The 18841-nt window shown below is 42.4% G+C and overlaps 1 protein-coding gene and 1 long non-coding RNA gene across 2 annotated transcripts in view; one reads left to right on the top strand and one right to left on the bottom strand.

The window, feature by feature from the left end:
* Nucleotides 1-533: 533 nt before the first annotated feature.
* Nucleotides 534-3104, bottom strand: LOC115577536 (uncharacterized). Its single transcript, XR_003983184.1, has 3 exons — nucleotides 3086-3104; nucleotides 755-1033; nucleotides 534-600 (listed from the first exon to the last, which is right to left on the bottom strand). It is a non-coding gene; the product is annotated as an uncharacterized LOC115577536 (long non-coding RNA).
* Nucleotides 3105-6243: 3139 nt separating this feature from the next.
* The window catches only part of LOC115577173 (hemicentin-1-like), a 37518-nt gene continuing 24920 nt past the window's right edge, over nucleotides 6244-18841 (top strand). The window contains exons 1-4 of the mRNA XM_030410065.1: nucleotides 6244-6312; nucleotides 7099-7377; nucleotides 7541-7792; nucleotides 8117-8368. Of these exons, the coding sequence (XP_030265925.1) occupies nucleotides 6252-6312; nucleotides 7099-7377; nucleotides 7541-7792; nucleotides 8117-8368 (844 nt within the window). The 5' untranslated portion in view covers nucleotides 6244-6251. The remainder of the gene's footprint in view (nucleotides 6313-7098; nucleotides 7378-7540; nucleotides 7793-8116; nucleotides 8369-18841) is intronic.

The following is an 18841-nucleotide window of genomic DNA, read 5'->3' as shown; positions in this document are numbered from 1 at the left end:
TAATAATGACAATAATCATTATTATTGGCAGTAATAGAGGGCCCCAAAATCAAATTTTGCTTAGGGCCCCATGGAGGCTTGGGCCGGCTCTGACCTGACCCATTGAAGCGCGCCAACCAGCGCTATTTATGACGTAATCGGGAACTGCCTCGCTTCGGCCCGTGAACCCGAGACAGACCTCCGCAGCAACAGCAGGTGAGCGTGTGTGTATGTGTGTGTGTGTGTGTGTGTGTGTGTGTAGCGTAGGCGCCGAGTGTGCACCCTCGACGACCTACGGTGAGCGAACAGAGTTCAGGGAAACGGGCGAAAGTTTGTGTCACTGCTGGACTGCGAGATGCGGTCTGTGAGGAAACAGTGTGGACGGAGCTTGGCTCCGCCGGAACAATGAGAGCGCAGAGTGCGCTCCTGGCACCGGCACTCTCTGAGAGAGAGAGCGCGCCGGTCAGGGAATGACGGGCATTCAAAGGCGCTCCGTCACAACCTTGTTTGCTGTACCTGTACCACACACACGACAGGTAGACGAAGAGGAAGACAGGATGCCGTAGTCGACAGTGGACACTTCACCCATCAAATCATGATGTTTGTGGTGTTTAGGAGCAACTGGGAGACAAATGCACACTGTATTTAGAACATCTGCACAAAAACATTTAGTTTATTACTGTTTTATGTTTCCTGATTGGGGTTAGTGTTCCCCACGGTTCTGTCCTGGGCCCAGTGCAGTTAATTTGTGGATTTTATTAAAGTTTGATGTTACCTGAATTCATCACGGTCAGCTCCCCAGCTGCTTCCCTGTTACAGAAGTATCTTCCAGCGTCAGAGACAGCAGCTCTGACAATAAGAAGTGATTTATTTGCCAGTAAACTGTATCGTCCATCCAGGTCCTGGATGTGTTTCTTTCCTTTGTCACCATCAGCTGTCAGTATGTCAACTTTGCTTCCATTTGTCTCTCTGCTCCACGTCACGTTTACCTCCACAGATGGAGGACAGCTGAGAATGATGGACATGTTCTGATCGAAGGGTTTTTGGCATTCTTCTGTAAAAGAAACACAGTTTTGAACAAATACACACAAATTGTCACACTGCGGTGAGGGATGTCCTGTCTTGGGTTTTTGTCTCGTGAATTTCATGTTTTATTTTGAAAAGTAACTCTCCTCTCGTTTCAGGTCACTTGCCCTTCCTCTTGTGTCACCGGTCTGGCGTCTTCCCTGATCCCTGATTGTTTCCACCTGTGCTCCCTCCCCTCATGTGTATATAGTCTTTGTCTTCCCCTGTCTTCGTTGCCAGAGTATTTCGTTCGTTTTCGTCGAGTACGTCCAGCCCTATTCACAGCCTTGTTCCTTGCCTTGATATTCCAAGACAGTTAAGTATTGCCAAGTTTTGTTTTTGCATATAGTTTTCCTCTGTTGTAGAGTGATTTTGATTTTGAATACCTTTTTGGTCAGATTTTCGTTTCGTTTGTTAGTTAAATTTCATAGCGTTTGCTTTTCCTCCTGTCGGAGTGTTTTCTGTTCTTTAAAGTTTTCTCAGCCTCATTCAGAGTAGATAATTTCATAGCCTGTGTGCCTTCCTCCTTCGAGAGCGACTTTTAGTTTTGAGAAATTTTCATAGCATCTAGTTTTCTTAGATCAGTGTAGTTAACTCCTTTCCTCCTGCGGGAGCGTCCTTTGTTCTTGTTGTGTTTGTGTTTTTTGTTGTCCGTTGGACCCATAGTGTTTCATAGCCTGTTCTGTTATCACTCTGTCTACAGAGAAACTGTATATAAAAATAAAGCCTGTCTGTACAACTGCCTTCCTGCATCTGAGTCCTCAGTTTCTGCTCAAGCCTGACACAAATGTTCAGTATATAGTGAATCTGTCTGCATTAAAACACAGCTGAGACCAAACTACTGAACTGTTTGTTATATTGCATTATGGCAATGGACTGGCAAACTTGTTTTTTTCTGTTTCTGTAAATATAACATTTAAAGATATATATACTTAAACATGACCGGCTGACCTGTCTGACGTTCCTGATGTGCTTATAGGGGGAGCTCAGGTAATGTGTAATCTAGTGCCCCCTGTGTAAAAAAGTTATTTAATACACCTTAGTCAGAATCAGCAAAAATACATTTTTTGTAAAGGGGAGGGTCGAGGCTGCCCACTGAACTCATTTCCATACAGAGGTCAGTTTTGGTGATTGGCTGTTGGTTTTGCACATATTGAATCATTAAGTCCCAACATTGCGCAAAACAGTCTTTGAATAAAAACTGCTGATTTTGCTCTTAGTCACGCAAAAGTGGTCAGAAAAAGAAAAATGTGGTTATAAACAAGAGACTCATATGAGTGATGATGTACACAAAACATGTGACTTAAACTGAGCTGAGCCATTAGATACGTGAAGCGATAACTGTAGACTTTAACCTTCCTCTTGAAACTAACAGAGATATCAGTATTCAGCCCGGTCTCCAGGGCATAATGTTTTTTAAATCACAGATCTATCCGAGGTTGACATTTGCACCATCATGTTCACATTACAGGATTATTAGCCCCTTCTGAACGCGGTGTCATTATTACAGCCAACAAAGCCGCCGAACGGACGACCTTACACCTGTGGACATAATGGGAAGTCAGACCATCTGCACGTGTGATTGTGGCGACCGAAACAGGTATTTTAGGTCAAACCATGATATGTTCCTAACAATAACCAAGTGGTGTTAGTGCTTAAACTTAACCAGAGCATCAGAACAACACTGTGAAAAGAGAGAAAAAGAAAATTAAACCAAAATAAACATAAAATGTTTAACTTGTTGCTGTCATCTTCTTTCAAACGCTGCTTGACTGGAGTGTTTGCTCCATCTACCATTGATCTCAATGAACCATCTGCTGATATTCACATAACTGGAGTGGATGAATTCATATTTTCTTCTACCATTTGTTTTCTTTTATACGTGGTTCAAACTTGCACTGCATTTCGATAGAAACTCTGCAACTGACTGAATAAATGCAATTTGTCGTTTATGCTCTCGCAACATTTAGAGAGGAGAAACAGTTTTGAAAGCCAGAGAGGAAACAGGAAGCAAAAGGACTTTGTGTAAGTTTGATGTTACCTGGTTGGATAGCGGGAAGCTGCACCACTGACTCTCTGTAACATAAGAATCTGTCTGGGTCTGCAAGAACTTGTTGAATGTTTTGTTTGTCTGCAAGTCGAGGACGATGGAACACTGGAGGGCGAGGAGTGAATGCTGGAGGTTCAGGGTTAGACGCTGTAGGGTTTCTCAAAAAAATACATTTACGAGAATAGGTTGTCATTTGATGAAAGCTTATTTATTCAGTTCGTTCAAAATCTATAAATTTACTCTCAAAAACTAGAGTGCACCTTTAATGTGATGGGAAGTTCTGAAAAATACTAAAATGAGGAACTGGATTTGATGAATTTGGCCAAACTTTTATGCACAATCAGTATATTCGGTTATTAAAATAACAAATTAAGAGGAATCAGATGAGTCTGTTCTTGAGAAGTTTGCATGATGTCACACTTCACACCTTCCGTCTCCACCAGTGTCCACAGCTCTCAGTGTGAAGCTAAATATGGTCTGTTAGTGATGACAGCGAGTACAAAACACTGAAACAGAGAAAGACTGATATTATTTTGAATATTTTGACGTGTATACAAGACGAACATCCCAACGAGAAGCAAGTAAAAGATCTGAGAGCTGTGAGAATGTCAACATGTAGAATGCAGAACTGTTGAACTTCTGAAGACACGGGGGGAGCAGTCCTGGGTGAAGAGCGAGTAGAGGAGGGGGCTGAGGACACACCCCTGTGGTGTGCCAGTGTTCAGGATGAGGGTGGATGATGTGCGGCCGCCCATCCTGACGTTTTGTGGTTTGTTGCTGAGGAAGTCCAGTATCCCGGTGCACAGTGAACTGTCTAAACCCAGGCAGTGAAGTGAGTCTGATTAAAGTTCAGTATCTGACTTCTCTGGTTCAAGGTGTCGTCTGTGGAGGTCGAGCTAATAATACCAGTACAGCTCAGTGTTCAATGATGGCACGAACATGTTTGACACACAGAGGTCACACCACAACACTGTGGGGGCGATAGCTTCTATCATATACAGAATATATCTGTTGTACATGGTGTGCTGCAGCTCTTTCCCACACAACTGAGAGGTTCACTTCCTCTTTTCTGTGTTACCAGCTGAGTGTTTGGCAGCAGAATGAGTCTGGACTCCCGCCGCCGCTCGAGACGACAGCCTCAGCTATTTGAAACCGTCTACACGCTCACATGTTGGGAACTTGGCCACACACAAAGTAAAGAATAAATTGACAGCTTGTTTCTTCAAAATCAATTCAACTTCTTCCCCAAAAACTACAGAATGCACCGTTAATGTGTAGTTTGTAAAGATAGTGAAATGAGGAACTGAGTTTGATGACTTTGAACAAACAGTTAAACCACAAATGACACGAGAGTTAGCTGGTATCAGTTCCAGCAGCTCTATCTTTTTTTATCACTGGTGAGAACATGATGTCACTCTTCAAACCTACATTCTCCACCGACCCAGTGCCCACATCCACGCCCACATCCTATGCATCATTTATAAAAAAAGTCACTTGACTTCTCGGTGTGTCTCTTCTTGTTTTCGTGACCTTTGACAGTCGATGGTACCACTTTACTTTCCTTCATGAACAGTGTGAAGATGTGTTTGGTCACACTGGTGGGCAGATGGGTTTGTGGGATAACGTGATCTCTTGCCAGGCTTCAGGCTGTTGTCATTCAGCCAATCAGGTTCCGATGAAAAGGTTAGCGTAGCATCTTTAGCATCAGTTCTATCAGAACTGGAGGGTTTATTTCACTGACAGAAGAGCAGCGAACAACACTGATGGAAACATGTCTTCACTCTTCTCTCCACTGACTCCAGGAAGGGTTGGATTCACCAGCTGACTCCGCTGGTGGTGACGCCCTCCTGCTGTTGATCTGATTGGTTGAAGTGTGATAAACTTGATGGTTCATCCAATTGCCTGAGAAGTATTTTTTGAAAATGGCTGCCCTTTTCATATCAGGTTCACATTATATGTTTATCAGCTGACTTTCACATCAGGAGGTGGAGGTGTGGGTGGTGTTGTTACAGTCAACAAAGCTGCATGTGGGCGAATCTGTGGGGAGATTTCCAGCTGTTCTAGTGGCGACCAAAGACCGCTGATTTTCACAGGACGACGGACAATCTCCAACCGTTTCTGTGGCGACAAGACAGCTAATAAGCTTATAATGTGAACATGGTATAAAGTGTTTGGTACAAATGTCGACCTCGAGAAACTTCCAACTGTTTGTTGTGACTGAAATTGATTATTCTTCAACGGGAAGTTGAACCATCTCCATTAGTGATCTCCGCGACCAAAACACGGTATTTAAATCTAAACTATGATGTTTTACTATCCCTAAACAGAGCATGAACTCAGCGTTCGACCTAAACAAACGTTAAGTTGCAATATAACGAAACGTTCAGTTTGAACTTTTGGTGATTGGTCAGGTTTCTTTGTCTAATTATCTATTAGCAGCTTCTGTTTGGTGTGTACCTGAGGATGAACAGACAGCCATCACTGGATTACCTTTAAACTGAATGAATATATATGATGGCCAGTTTATTAGGTACACCTGTGACCTATAAAGGCTCTCAACCCAATCACCAGAACCCACAGACATGTTAAACATTTACGTTTCTTTTCGTTTCTATGCTGTGGCGTCACTTTGCTCGTGTTCTGGTGCAGATCGGACACAATAAGCTTCAACTTTCTCTCCGACTCTGCAGCCCTCACCCAGCTCGTACACCACCACCGTCCTTACGTCCACTTCCTGACATGAAAGTCAGCTCATATTCAAGCGTGTGAAAGTGACATGACACAGTTCAGTATAGATATGTCAAACAAATCTGAACATGTGTAGTTTGCAGGAACATTTCCAGCTGTTTTTCCTCTGTCACTGTATTTATCTTAAAAAACACAGCAGGGCAGTTGACTCCAAACAAGCCTCAGTAGTTCCTCCATGAGGCCTGGGTGCACATTTATTTGCAAAATACACAAATCAGTTATCTCTGGAATCTGTAATAAATGTCTGACATCTGATGTAACTGTGTTAGTCAAACAAAGACAGACACAGATAAAGACTCTGTGGCTTTGTGCTGTTATAGGAACATGTGTGAACACCCAGACAGCTGAGTTTCTGTTCTCAGCTCAGATGGAAACTGTGGTCAGTTCAGTCGCTTCAGTCTGAAAGAAGATGAGGTTGAATATCTGCAGCTGCCTGCTGGTCTTTGTTCTGGGATGTAAAGTCACTGCAGGTAAGAACTTTGTTGTTAGATTCTGTTCGGTTCCGTCTGACGTCGGCATTGTTCAGAGTCGTAATTTCATCGAGTTTGTAGTTCAACATCGACATGAAAGTCTGACAGCTCGTAGTCAAAGTGTCATAAAGTGGTTAACGTTACTTCAGGAAGTGCGTTAGAAGCTAGTCGCGATGTATTTACATTAATAAAGAGCAGAACTAAAACTTTAACTGTTGTTCTCTAAACGTCTGACCTTCATCTGATCAGATATTTGATTGTTGCTTTTGTGCGGATAAAGAACCGAATCAGTCAATCGATCTTTATTTGTACACCAGCACCAACTCACAACAGAAGTCATGACACGTTACAAACTCAGCAGGTTCAGAACAAACTCCTGGATTCATTTATTCACCGAGACCCAACATTTCCCTCATGAGCACGAGGATCCAACAGCAGCGTGAATAAAACTGACTCGTAACAGGAAGAAAACCTCGCGCACAACCGGACTCAATGCTGGGTGGTCCGTCTATGTGTCTCAATCAAATCTGGTCCAGTTTCTGTCAGAATGCCACCAGACACACAACAAAACAAGAACTCATTTAGCTGCCAAACTCATTTTACTCATGATGATGTTTTAGATGATTGTGGCTGAAACCTCGTCTGCTTCTTCAGTCTGAAGGTGGTTTAACTTAAGGTCGTGTTCAATAAGTACTCTGATATTAAATCACTTTTAAGTTTCTTGCAGTATTAAGATGCAGACAGATGTGTATGTTATTGTAAAAGTGTAAATTGTTTCTTTTGCAGCAATAAAACATGAAGTAGTTGAGGAGAAGCAGCCAGTCTCTCTGCCTTGTCTTCACTCTGTGGAGGGTGAAGTGACGTGGAGCAGAGAGACGAACGGACACAGAGTTGACATTCTTACAGGTGATGGTGACGCGGATAAGAAACACATTGCTGATCCAGGCAGACGATACAGTTCACTGGCAGATAAATCACTTTACATTCTCAGTGTTACCGTCTCAGACTCTGGAACATACTTGTGTAATAATGCAGCAGCTGTGGAGCTGACGGTGATCCCATCAGGTAACATCACACTTTGTTTCCTCTTCTTGTCTCAACATCTAGTTTCTTAGCTAAATGTTTAACAACTATATATATCACAATATGTAATGAAACAGTTGATTATTATGTGTGATCATTTTATGATGGTACATTAAATGAATCTTGTTTTGTTTGTTGTGTACAGGAACAACCAGACTTATTGCTCCAAAGTCGACCACTGTCACTCTGAACTGTCCTCTTGATGTTGGAGTATCACATGTTCCAACATGGAGACAAGACAGGCATGAAGTACAACAAGATGAACGGGTTCATGTTTCACCTGTGACCAAGACGTTGACTATAGGACAGCTCATGACTCATGACTCTGGACTTTACTACTGTGATGGAAAACTTGCTGCGTACCTGACTGTGATGGAAGCTGAGACATCTGACAGAGGTGAGAGACTGCAGATATTTAACTGGTAAAATAAGAGGAAATTATCTTATCAAACAAGAAGATGCAGATATAACTGTGGACACATGCACAGTACTGTAAATGTCTATAACGTACAGTACAGTCTGGAGAGCAGGTTTACTGCTGACTGTGAATAAAGGTTAACAGACTATATCTACAAAATATGAAGTAACTCACACATCCGGACACGGCAGTAATTCTTATTCTGAGCAAATCTCTTCACACAGCCACTGACTTTCTCCTGAATATGAGTGATCATTTTATGACAGTACGTTAAATGAATCTTGTTTTGTTTGTTGTGTACAGGAACAACCAGATATAAGGCTACAGAGAAGACAAGCATCACTCTGAACTGTCCTCGTGATGTTGGAGGATCACATGTTCCAACATGGAGCAAAGACGGGAGTGAAGTACAAGAAAACATATGGGTTTATGTTTCACATGTGGACAAGACGTTGACTTTAACATACGTGCAGCCTCGTGACTCTGGACTTTACTACTGTGATGGAAAACCTGCTGTGTACCTGACTGTGATGGAAGCTGAGACATCTGACAGAGGTGAGAGACAAGAAGTCAGAGAGGAACAAAGAAATATGAGTCAAATATTCATAATTTTAAAGAATATTTCACAATTTTGGGAAATGAGCTTTTCAGTTTTCTTGCTGAGAGTTAGATAAGAGGATTGATGTCACTTTCATACCTGTCAGTTAAATATGAAGCTCAGCTAGTTGCTGGTTAGCTGAGCAGAACCAACATTCTCCAACATTGTTCTCCTGTAGAACAACGTGCCTGGTGTGAACTCCTCTTTCTTATAATTACACCTGATCTGACAGTTGAGCTTTTAGCAGTGAGTCTCTGTGTGATCAGGTGGTTAGAGGTGCTGGTCAGTTGATTTGTTACCTTTGAACAGAGGAAGCTAACTGTTTCCCCTGTTTCCAGTCTCTGTGCTAAGCTAAGCTAAGGTAACAGGCCTGTGGGTGTAGCTTATTGGCTACACCTAGGCTTTTTATAGAGTGTGAGTGTCTGATTTAGTCTCTGTGGTGAAGATGTGTTTGTGTTTATAGTGTAAATGTCCTCTGAACACTGAACGTACCGAGGCTTCACCTAAAATAACTCAACACCAACAACTCAAACTGCAGCTAAACCAACAAGAAGACAAACAGCAGCAACAACTGCAGCATTAACACCAGCAGAGAACACTGAGACACCTACAGCAACCAGACAAACAGGCAAGAAGGGAAAGAACAACAACAGGAAGATAAAAACAGGTTTTTATATTGGTGAAATCTAAAAGAGCTCAAACACAAATAAAACCAACAGCATGAAGACGTGAGGAGTTATTCAAACAGACACAGATCTACAGTCAGTGCAGACATGTTTCTTTGACACTGTGTTAAAGTTAAACCTGTGGGTTTGTGGTCTGATGAAGGAAGTCGAGTGCACGACGTGCTCTGAATGCCAGTTGAACTCACAAAAACAAATGACCACAATAATGAAAGAAGTGTGTCTCAGACTAGAAAACGTCTTCATCAAGTCACTTAGAAACTATTTAATTACATTCATAACAACAATATTAAACAGAACCATCTGTGTAATGTTAAATCACCGGCTGTTTTCATGAAAGACTGTTTGAATTTGAAAGGTGAAGACTCGATACTATCGTGACTATAGTCTTAATTCAGTTTGATTTAGAGGATTTAAACATATCTTTTTCTCTCACTGAGATATCAGAAGTCAAGATTTAATTATAGATCAAAAACTGGAGGAAAGATCTGAAGTTTGAGTTAGAACATCATTTTAAGATGTTTACTACAGAGTCATGAATAATCTCTTAGTGTCAGGTCATTTTAACACAAGAACTTTATGATCGACTGTTGACACGTTTAATTGCTGTTATATCTAAACTCAGTACAACTCAATGGTCCATAGTTACAAATCAAAACAACATTAAAGGGTAATAGGAGATATTCTGAATTAAGATTTTTAGTTGTCATGAATGTATTGTGGATTTGTTTAATGTACATTTTTATAAGTTTGATAGGATTTCCAAACTGAACTGAATCTTGTTTCTGCCCCACTCGCAAGGAAAAAAGAAAACCACACCACCACCAACAACTACGAAGCCGACTACGACTACAACTACGACTATGAAGCCGACTACGACTATGACTACGATGCCGACTACAACTACGACTATGAAGCCGACTACGACCACAATGCCGACTACGACTACGATGCCGACTACGATTACGATGCCGACTACAAAGCCAACTACGACTAAGAAGCCGACTAAGAAGAGAACTAAGAAGAGAACTACAACTACGAAGCCGACTATGACGACACTTACTACTACAGCATCACCATCATCAAGTACAAGTAGGTCTACAATGATGATCTGAAGTCTTACCAAGTCTTACTGAGTTATTAATTATGAATTTGTCTTCCAGTCGCTCCTCCAGAACAAAAACCACCTCTCCCTTTGGTGATAGGTATCGTTGTCCCCTTGCTCCTCATCATCCTCCTCCTCATCTTCTACCTGATTCATAGATGCAGGTTTAAAAGACGAGGTAAATAAAACCTGACACAGTATGAGTGTAACATATTCTGCACACTTTAATATGTTAATTTATATTTGAACACGTTTCTAATTTGTAAAAATGACATCAGAAAGTCAGATACAGGTTATAACTCATATATGTTTTTGTCTCAGTAGATTATTACTCAACAGATTATCAGTTCTGTGACATTCACACTCTTTTTCATAGGAACTGAGGAAAGATGCCATATCTATGATGAGATAAAGGGTGGAGCAGAGTTTCAGGTTACAAACGGTGAGAAATAAGAAGTGTTTCATTCTATAAAAAACTTCCTCCTTCCTCTTTCTGTCAGGATCCAGACTGATGTGAAATGAAATCCCACACTGAGGGATTTGTGCTGAGTTTCCTAAAGTACACAGACGGTGGCCAGCCTGATTTATATGACTTGAACCAAATAAGCTGTATTAATGTATGTAAGTACCACTTCATATATACAAATGAGTATTCTTCTATTTTTGATTCTTCCTGCAGGTGTAGAACGAGTCCCTGTACCTACGGATGCATACTGCATGGTAGAATATACAGGTAAATAATTCAACTTGTCTCCACTACCTTTACGAAGGGCCAAAAAAAGTTGCTTGTTTACTGCAGATGACTTCACGATTCCACCAGATGAGTGTCCGCCGTGTGGCGGAGCTGATAAGTTTCACTGTAGTCTATCTGTTAACCTCCGCCAGGTCCACTGCGCTGCGTATCTGCTCCGTCCAGCTCCGGCAGTCTGAAGCCCTCAACAATACGCAGGACTTCTATTTCTGGCGGATGCCGGAGCACGACGCAGCAATTCAGCTGAATTTAGCACCGAGCAGACAGAAAGTCACACAGCGAAACAATAACTGCTGTGTCTCAGTTCAGGTCTTCATCCTTCAGAGGAGCATTTGAAGGCCAATTATGTCACAACGCCGCCTGAAGTCTGTCACAATCCGAAGGCTCCTCCAGATGCTCCTTCTTTTCCCTGTTTCTGGAGGATGCACTGCTACAATCCTTCGTGGCTTCACATATCCCAAGATTCTTTGCGTGCCCGAAAAAGTAGAAAGAAAGAGAGAAAATGGGGACATCACATGGCGTAGATAGTCACTGTCGCGGGCCTGGGAAGCAGAAATCGTGACGTAAGGGTAAAACATCTGGTGACACAACCAGGAAATGCTCCAAAGGCTAGACCGTCACATTTAACAACGGCTGACGAGGTTAACAAGGTCTCTCTGAAGGACTCGCCTTCAAAGACCACAAAGGCCGAGTCCTTCAGAGGCCGAGTCCTTCAGAGGATGCAGACCCTGAACTGAGACACAGCAAATATCTCAAACAAGAGACAAACACAAGCTGTTCTAATAATCCTTTGGTCGGGAACACTTCATGTTGTTGTTTTTATAGTACATACCTATAACTGCGTTCGCGAGTGGTTATGTGATTATCGCGGGAACTCCTCGGTCTCGTGACGCCAGTTGTCCGACCGTACTCGGCGTGGTGGACTCGAAACACAAACGGTGGCGGAGCAAAACCAGACCGGAGCCGTAACGCACCGTATACATATCTGGTGGAATCTCAGGATGAAAGTTGATCAAAACACAACACAATGTTTATTTTCTAGAAGTTCTTTATTGCTTGCAAGTGAGAGCATGAATAGATGATGACTGAAGAGAGGATAGAAAACAATACACTCAGTTGTAACAGTCACAATATCACATATGATCTCTATCAAAACATTATTCAAATCATCTCCACATCCGTCTCATGATACACTTGAACTTCTTATACACTTCAACCATTATCTGTTAACCTCCACCAGGTCCACTGCCTTGCTTATCTGCTCCATCCAGCTCCGGCAGTTTGAAGCCCTCAAAAACAGATACGCAGGACTTCTATTTCTGGCGGATGCCGGAGCACGACAGCTGAATTTAGCACCGAGCAGACAGGAAGTCACGTACAGAAACAACACCTGCTGTGTCTCAGTTCAGGTCTGCATCCTTCAGAGGAGCATTTGAAGGCCAATTATGTCACAACGCGGCCTGAAGGCTGTCCCAATCTGAAGGCTCGTCCAGATGCTCCTTCTTTTCCCTGTTTCTGGAGGATGCACCACTACGATCCTTCGTGGCCTCACATAGCCCACTATTCTTTGCAAGCCTGAAAAAGAAGAAAGAAAGAAAGAAAGAAAGAGAGAGAATGGGACATCACGTGGCGTAGATCGTCACTGTCGCGGGCCTGGGCGGCAGAAATGGTGACGTAAGGGTAAAACATCTGGTGACACAACCAGGAAATGCTCCAAAGGCTAGACCGTCACATTTAACAACGGCTGACGAGGTTAACAAGGTCTCTCTGAAGGACTCGCCTTCAAAGACCACAAAGGCCGAGTCCTTCAGAGGATGCAGACCCTGAACTGAGACACAGCAAATATCTCAAAAAAGAGACAGACACAAGCTCTTCTAATAATCCTTCGGTCGGGAAAACTTCATGTTGTTGTTTTTATAGCACATACCTATAACTGCGGTCGCAAGCAGTTATGTGATTATCGCGGGAACTCCTTGGTCTCGTGACGCCAGTTGTCCGACCGTACTCGGCGTGGTGGACTCGAAACACAAATGGTGGCGGAGCAAAACCAGACCGGAGCCGTAACGCACCGTATACATATCTGGTCGAATCTTACAATGTTTATTTTCTAGAAGTTCTTTATTGCTTGCAAGTGAGAGCATGAATAGATGGTGACTAAACAGAGGATAGAAAACAATACACTCAGTTGTAATAGTCACAATATCACATATGATCTCTATCAAAACATTATTCAAATCATCTCCACATCCGTCTCATGATACACATGAACTTCTTATACACTTCAACCATTGTTGTGTGTGTAACGTCAACCGAAGGTCAAAACACTTAACCTAACCCTAACCATAACACAGAAGAGGCTTCACCGTCCCCCACTCATACTGCAACCACAAAACTATCACAATATTTCACTTTACATAAATAATAATGTATCTATATTGTTAAGTTTCATATGCAAGAACAATATATCAAAATAAGAAGGGACATTTGAACATTTCTCTCACAATCCCAAAGAATATTATGTTGACTTACCATCCCTGACATTCATGACACAATAGTTGTCTCATAATTGGTATTTCTTTATATCATAATTATAACATTTGCCCAATGAACAAGAGCTCTAAATAGATAAGAATGTGTTAGATGAAAGTTCATACAGTTTTTCAGATTACAGGACATTATGGTTACAAAAGAGTTTAATTTCCTTAAAAAGGTGCAATATGTAAGAATTGGCCAGTTGTTGAATTCATAATCACATAAAATAGTGGGCATTATGTCCACCAGCTGCTGCGGGGCAGGGCTAGCTAGTTAGCATGCTAACATTAATTGTAAGTTGGTTCTAATTGATAGTTTTTGCTTCTAAATGTTTTAATAGGTGGATCAAACCCAAATGATCCCACATATTACACCATCCCCGACCGTCAACTGATGGAAAAGACGACCGGTAAAGACTTTACAGACATTTATAACCAAATATTCTGAAGACAAAACAGTTCATATTCATCATATTATCATTTTTCCTCACAGAAACTTCTGGACCTGACGAGTCCCCGTACTCTGAGATCTGCGAGACTTTCATCGGTGGAAATAATAATGAAGGTAACTTTAAGCTTCAGCTCCTCTGTGAAGTTTATAACATGAGATGCTAAACGAGGCCGATTGCATTTTTTGTTATTCCAAATAAAGCAAAGTAAAACGAGAGAACGAACAAAGTGGAAATCTACAAAAACTACCGATGGGAATTTTCCATTAAAACGACCATTTGAGTGTAAAATTTGAGATAACAGGAATAAAAGTCTACATCATCAAATAATGAATGAAAAGTAATTTTTTGTGATTGTCTCTGGATCCACAGGTTGTTCACAGCCGACTGACAACACGTACTGTTTACTGCAGAACCCCAAAACATCTTGAAAGCATCCAAAGTGACCAATCAGCTGTTTGTGATGTCAGACATGACTTGGGTTGATGATGTCAGTTGTTTTATTTAAACTGTGAACATGTATAATATTTGACTTGTGATTTATGTAAATATCAGAAAGATAAATTTTTTTACAATACAACATTTGTTATTTTTAGATTCTTGCTTGTCAAACCGACCCAGTCTGCAAAATAAATGTTTGTACAGTTCTGGAAAACCGCAAATAACCTGAAGCTTTTACTTCTTTATGTTGCAACTTTACGCTTGTTTACGTTTGAATTTCTCTCTTGTCACAATGTTGTGCTGATGTTCTGGTTGGATTTGGACAGAAAAAACACTTCATCACATCGTGGTTTGGCTTAAAGTACCTGCTCTGGTCGCTACAAACTTGTCTGAAAATGTTCCCGAGTTTCCTTAACGACGCCTGGTTTAGTCGCCATACACACAACTACAGATGGCCCAACTTCCAGCAAAGAAATATCCAGTTTTGATGCCACATACACGGTTTAAAATGACCAGCAGTCTCTGTTAAAACACCCAGATTTGGTCACCAGAAACACGACTGGAGATGTACTGACATGTCCTTACAAATATCCACTGATGTCACTCTGACATCACAAACATCCAGTAGTTTCACACTGCAGGTGTATCCCCTCCACTTCTGATGTACAGGTCAGGTAACAAACATGTATTGTGAATGTGACATGGAACACTTTGGACAAACATGGTACGCAGCCTCTGACACGTTCAGACTTCAACAAATGTCCAGACGACTCGGCTCGTTGAAACAAATCATGTTTTCTGTAAGAACTTCCTTCTCGTGCCTTTGTTCCCCGTTTGAGTTTAAATCTCTCTGTAAATGCACATTATTTATTAAAAAACATCAACATTTAGTTTTGATCATTTACTTACCAACATCATCATGATATCAAGAGAACGTTTCAATCTTGAGCAAGGCATCGTTAAAGATGTCAGTGTGGTTTTTAATGAAGTTTTCTCACATCTCTCCAATTTCTCACCTCCTGATAGAAGGATATAATCCTCTTCCACCCACTGACTTCGTCGCTGACTGCTGTGACTCCTCCTGGCCTGATGGTTCGAGCCAGGTTACGAAGTCCTTTCTCCCCCCCCCCGCGCCTTGGGTGCTCAGGGTTGATTGTCTTTGTTATTCTGCTTTCAGGGCTGGAGATCACCGGCAGTTTTGTTGTTCGCCTTTTGTTTTAGGTTTAGCGATCATTTAGGCAGTTCAGGGGTAAGATGTGGGAGCGACGGCCCATTGTGTGGCTGGTCCCGCATCCTCCCATGTTTGGTTTCTTTTTTCCGGGGTCTCCTGTCCCTCTTTTGTTTGCTCCTGGTTTTGTTTCCCTCTCTCTGAGAGTAATAATATATTTGGCATTCTTGCAGACTTTGTTGTTTGAGCCGTGCTATTTAAGTATCGGAGGAAGCCGTAACATATTTGGGGGCTCGTCGGGGATGCGGTTTACTGCATGAATAGTCCGTAAGCTGTTGAAGGTGTGGTGCGGCATTCTGACAATTTTTTTTTTTTTGCTATGCCTAGGCGTATAGCTGTGATTTTTGCGTCAGAACATTTGCTTGTATAAATAAACGGTATCATAACTGTGCGTCCCTTTTCCGTCATTAAGCGTGGTCTGACGAGAGAGCTGCTGTGATTTTGTATGGTTTGCTGTGAAACCACATTGCCTACTTCTTTTTTTTGTATGTGCCACTGTTGTTTTTTTTTTTTCCTCTCATTTTGGGTGTTGCTGCTGCTGACCATTGAGTTTTGTGTGCATGGGATATTTCCCTGTTTGTATTGACTTAACAGGGATTTGTTTTTTCTGTCGGGGTGGTGGTGTCATTTGCTCCTGAAAATGGAGTTTAACCTTGAGGACTTTGTAGAACAGCCTACTTTGGATAAGTTACATACTTGCACGAAAGGCAACTTGTTGGCTATTGCGGACCATTTTTGTGTCACTTTGCTTAAACAGGCGAAAAAGTAGGTGGTAAAGTCGGAGTTGGTGACAGCTTTGACTGATGAGGGGGTTTTTCCTTGTGACACCACTGTGGTCGCAGAGACTTCATCTGCAGGGAGGACAGATCCGACGGTACAGCTCCGCTTGAAGGAGTTGGACATAGAAATGCGCCGACTGGCAAAAAAAGAGAAAGAACTTGATTATGAATTACAATCTAGGAAAATCGACGCTGATAAACAAATTTGCTTGAAGGAACTCGACCTGAAGGCGCCCGATTTTGATGTTAATAAGTGCGTTCGTTTGGTCCCTCCCTTTAGTAAACAGGATGTGGATAAATACTTCACTCTGTGAAGAAACGTTAAAATGGCCTAAGACCATTTGGCCATTACTTTTGCAAAGTGTCTTTACAGGCAAAGCCCAAGATGCTTACACATCCATGTCACCTGAGTCGAGTCTGGAGTACGAAAAGGTCAAATCAGCTGTGCCGAGAGTGTATGAGTTGGTGCCAGAGGCGTATCGCCAGAAGTTTCGCCGCTTAAAGAAAACTGATGACCATACCTATCAGGAATTTGGTCCCAATAAAGAAATTATGTTTGATCGTTGGTGTCGGGCTACAAGTGTAGCTGATTATGTTAGCCTGCGTAATCTGATATTACTGGAGGAATTTAAGAACTGCTTACCAGACAGGATCGCCACGTATGTGAACGAACAGAAAGCATCCACAGTCTCTGACGCGGTGGTCCTGGCGGATGAGTATGTTCTTACGCATAGGTATAACTTTGAGCGGCCTCACCTGTCCGCTGAACGTGGTGCACCTGTAGCCAATCCTTTTGCTTTCCCTATAAAGTCACATCTTCAAGATAAGGCTAAGCCTCCTAATAAAGAAAGTGCTGACACATAGGACAGGCCAATCAGTTTTTATTGTAAAAAGCACAGAGACACCATAAGTCAATGTTTTGCTTTAGAAAATCAAAATAAATCCCCAAAAGCTGTAAACCTGTTGAAAACAGAAGTTTCCCCGAAAATACAGTTCGGGCCTACGCAGCCTAGTCTAGTTGAGTCCAATCTTGATGTGTATGCCCCGTTTCTTATGAAAGGCTCCGTGTCCCTATCAGAACAGTCATCGAAAATCCCCGTTACCATCCTGAGGGATAGTGCAGCCTCACAATCGGTCATCCTGGAAGGGGTGCTTCCATTTTCAGATACGTCCTCTATTAACTTTAAAGTCTTGGTTCGAGGTTGTGGTATGCAGTACGTGTACCTTTGCACACGCTTCATCTAGACTCTGAGTTGGTGAAGGGGCCCGTGGTGGTGGGGGTAAGCCCGCAGTTTCCCATTAGTGGGGTTTCTTTCATTTTGGGTAACGACTTGGCTGGGGGTAAAGTGTTGCTAAACCCTGAAGTTACGGCTGTTCCACTGTCGGAGCACTCCGATGACCTGAGCCAGGGGTTCCCAGAGGTATTTACAGTCTGTGCGGTCACTCGGACGATTTGAGCCGGACAGAAGAGATGTTTAACGGGGGTACACTGACTCAAGTGGTAGTTCCGAAACCTTGCCGGCAGGAAATTCTAGTACTAGCTCATGATAATCCACTCGCTGGCCAATTAGTGGTTAATAAAACGTATGATCGTATTCTACAATGTTTTTTCTGGCCAGGGTTAAAGCGTGACGTGAGACAATACTGTAAAACCTGTCACGTGTGCCAGGTTGCGGGTAAACCGAATCAGACCATTCCACCCTTCCCGCTTTACCCGATTCCAGTGGTGACACAGCTATTTGAGCGAGTTATTGTGGACTGTGTTGGTCCTTTGCCACGGACAAAAGCGGGTAACAAGTTTCTCTTAACCATCATGTGCTCAGCAACTCGATTTCCTGAAGCTGTTCCTCTGCGAAAAATTACGACTAAAACCGTTGTGAAAGCCCTGTTGAAGTTTTTCTTGATGTTTGGTTTACCTAAAATAGTGCAAACTGACCAGGGATCCAACTTCATGTCACGAATTTTCGCACAAGTGCTGAAGCAGTTGGACATCACTCATTACTACTCTAGTGCTTATCACCCAGAAAGTCAGGGGGCGATTGAACGTTTCCATCAGACTTTAAAATCTATGCTCCGCACTTACTGCATTGAGTCCAATAAGGACTGGGATGAGGGTGTCCATCTCCTTTTTACAGCCCGAGAGGTGGTTCAAGAGTCTTTGGGGTTCAGCCCAGCGGAGCTAGTGTTTGCACACACGGTGTGTGGCCCTCTCAAACTACTGCAGGAAAAGTGGCTGGGTGGTGACGAACAAAAAAATCTGTGTGATTATGTAAGTGATTTTCGTTCCAGGCTTCACCACGCTTGTGAGTTAGCAAAAGAAAATATGTCCGTTGCTCAAATGAAGATGAAAACGTGGTTTGATGTGGGTGCGAAGAGTAGATCTTTCGACCCAGGTGACAAACTGCTGATGTTGTCACCTATTCCTGGTTCTACTTTGCAGGCTAGTTATAACGGACCATATCT

This window comes from Sparus aurata, chromosome 3 (genome assembly GCF_900880675.1).
Source record: "Sparus aurata chromosome 3, fSpaAur1.1, whole genome shotgun sequence".
Taxonomy (NCBI): domain Eukaryota; kingdom Metazoa; phylum Chordata; class Actinopteri; order Spariformes; family Sparidae; genus Sparus; species Sparus aurata.
The sequence above is the reverse complement of the archived record's forward strand: the minus strand, read 5'-3'. Positions and strand labels throughout refer to the sequence as shown.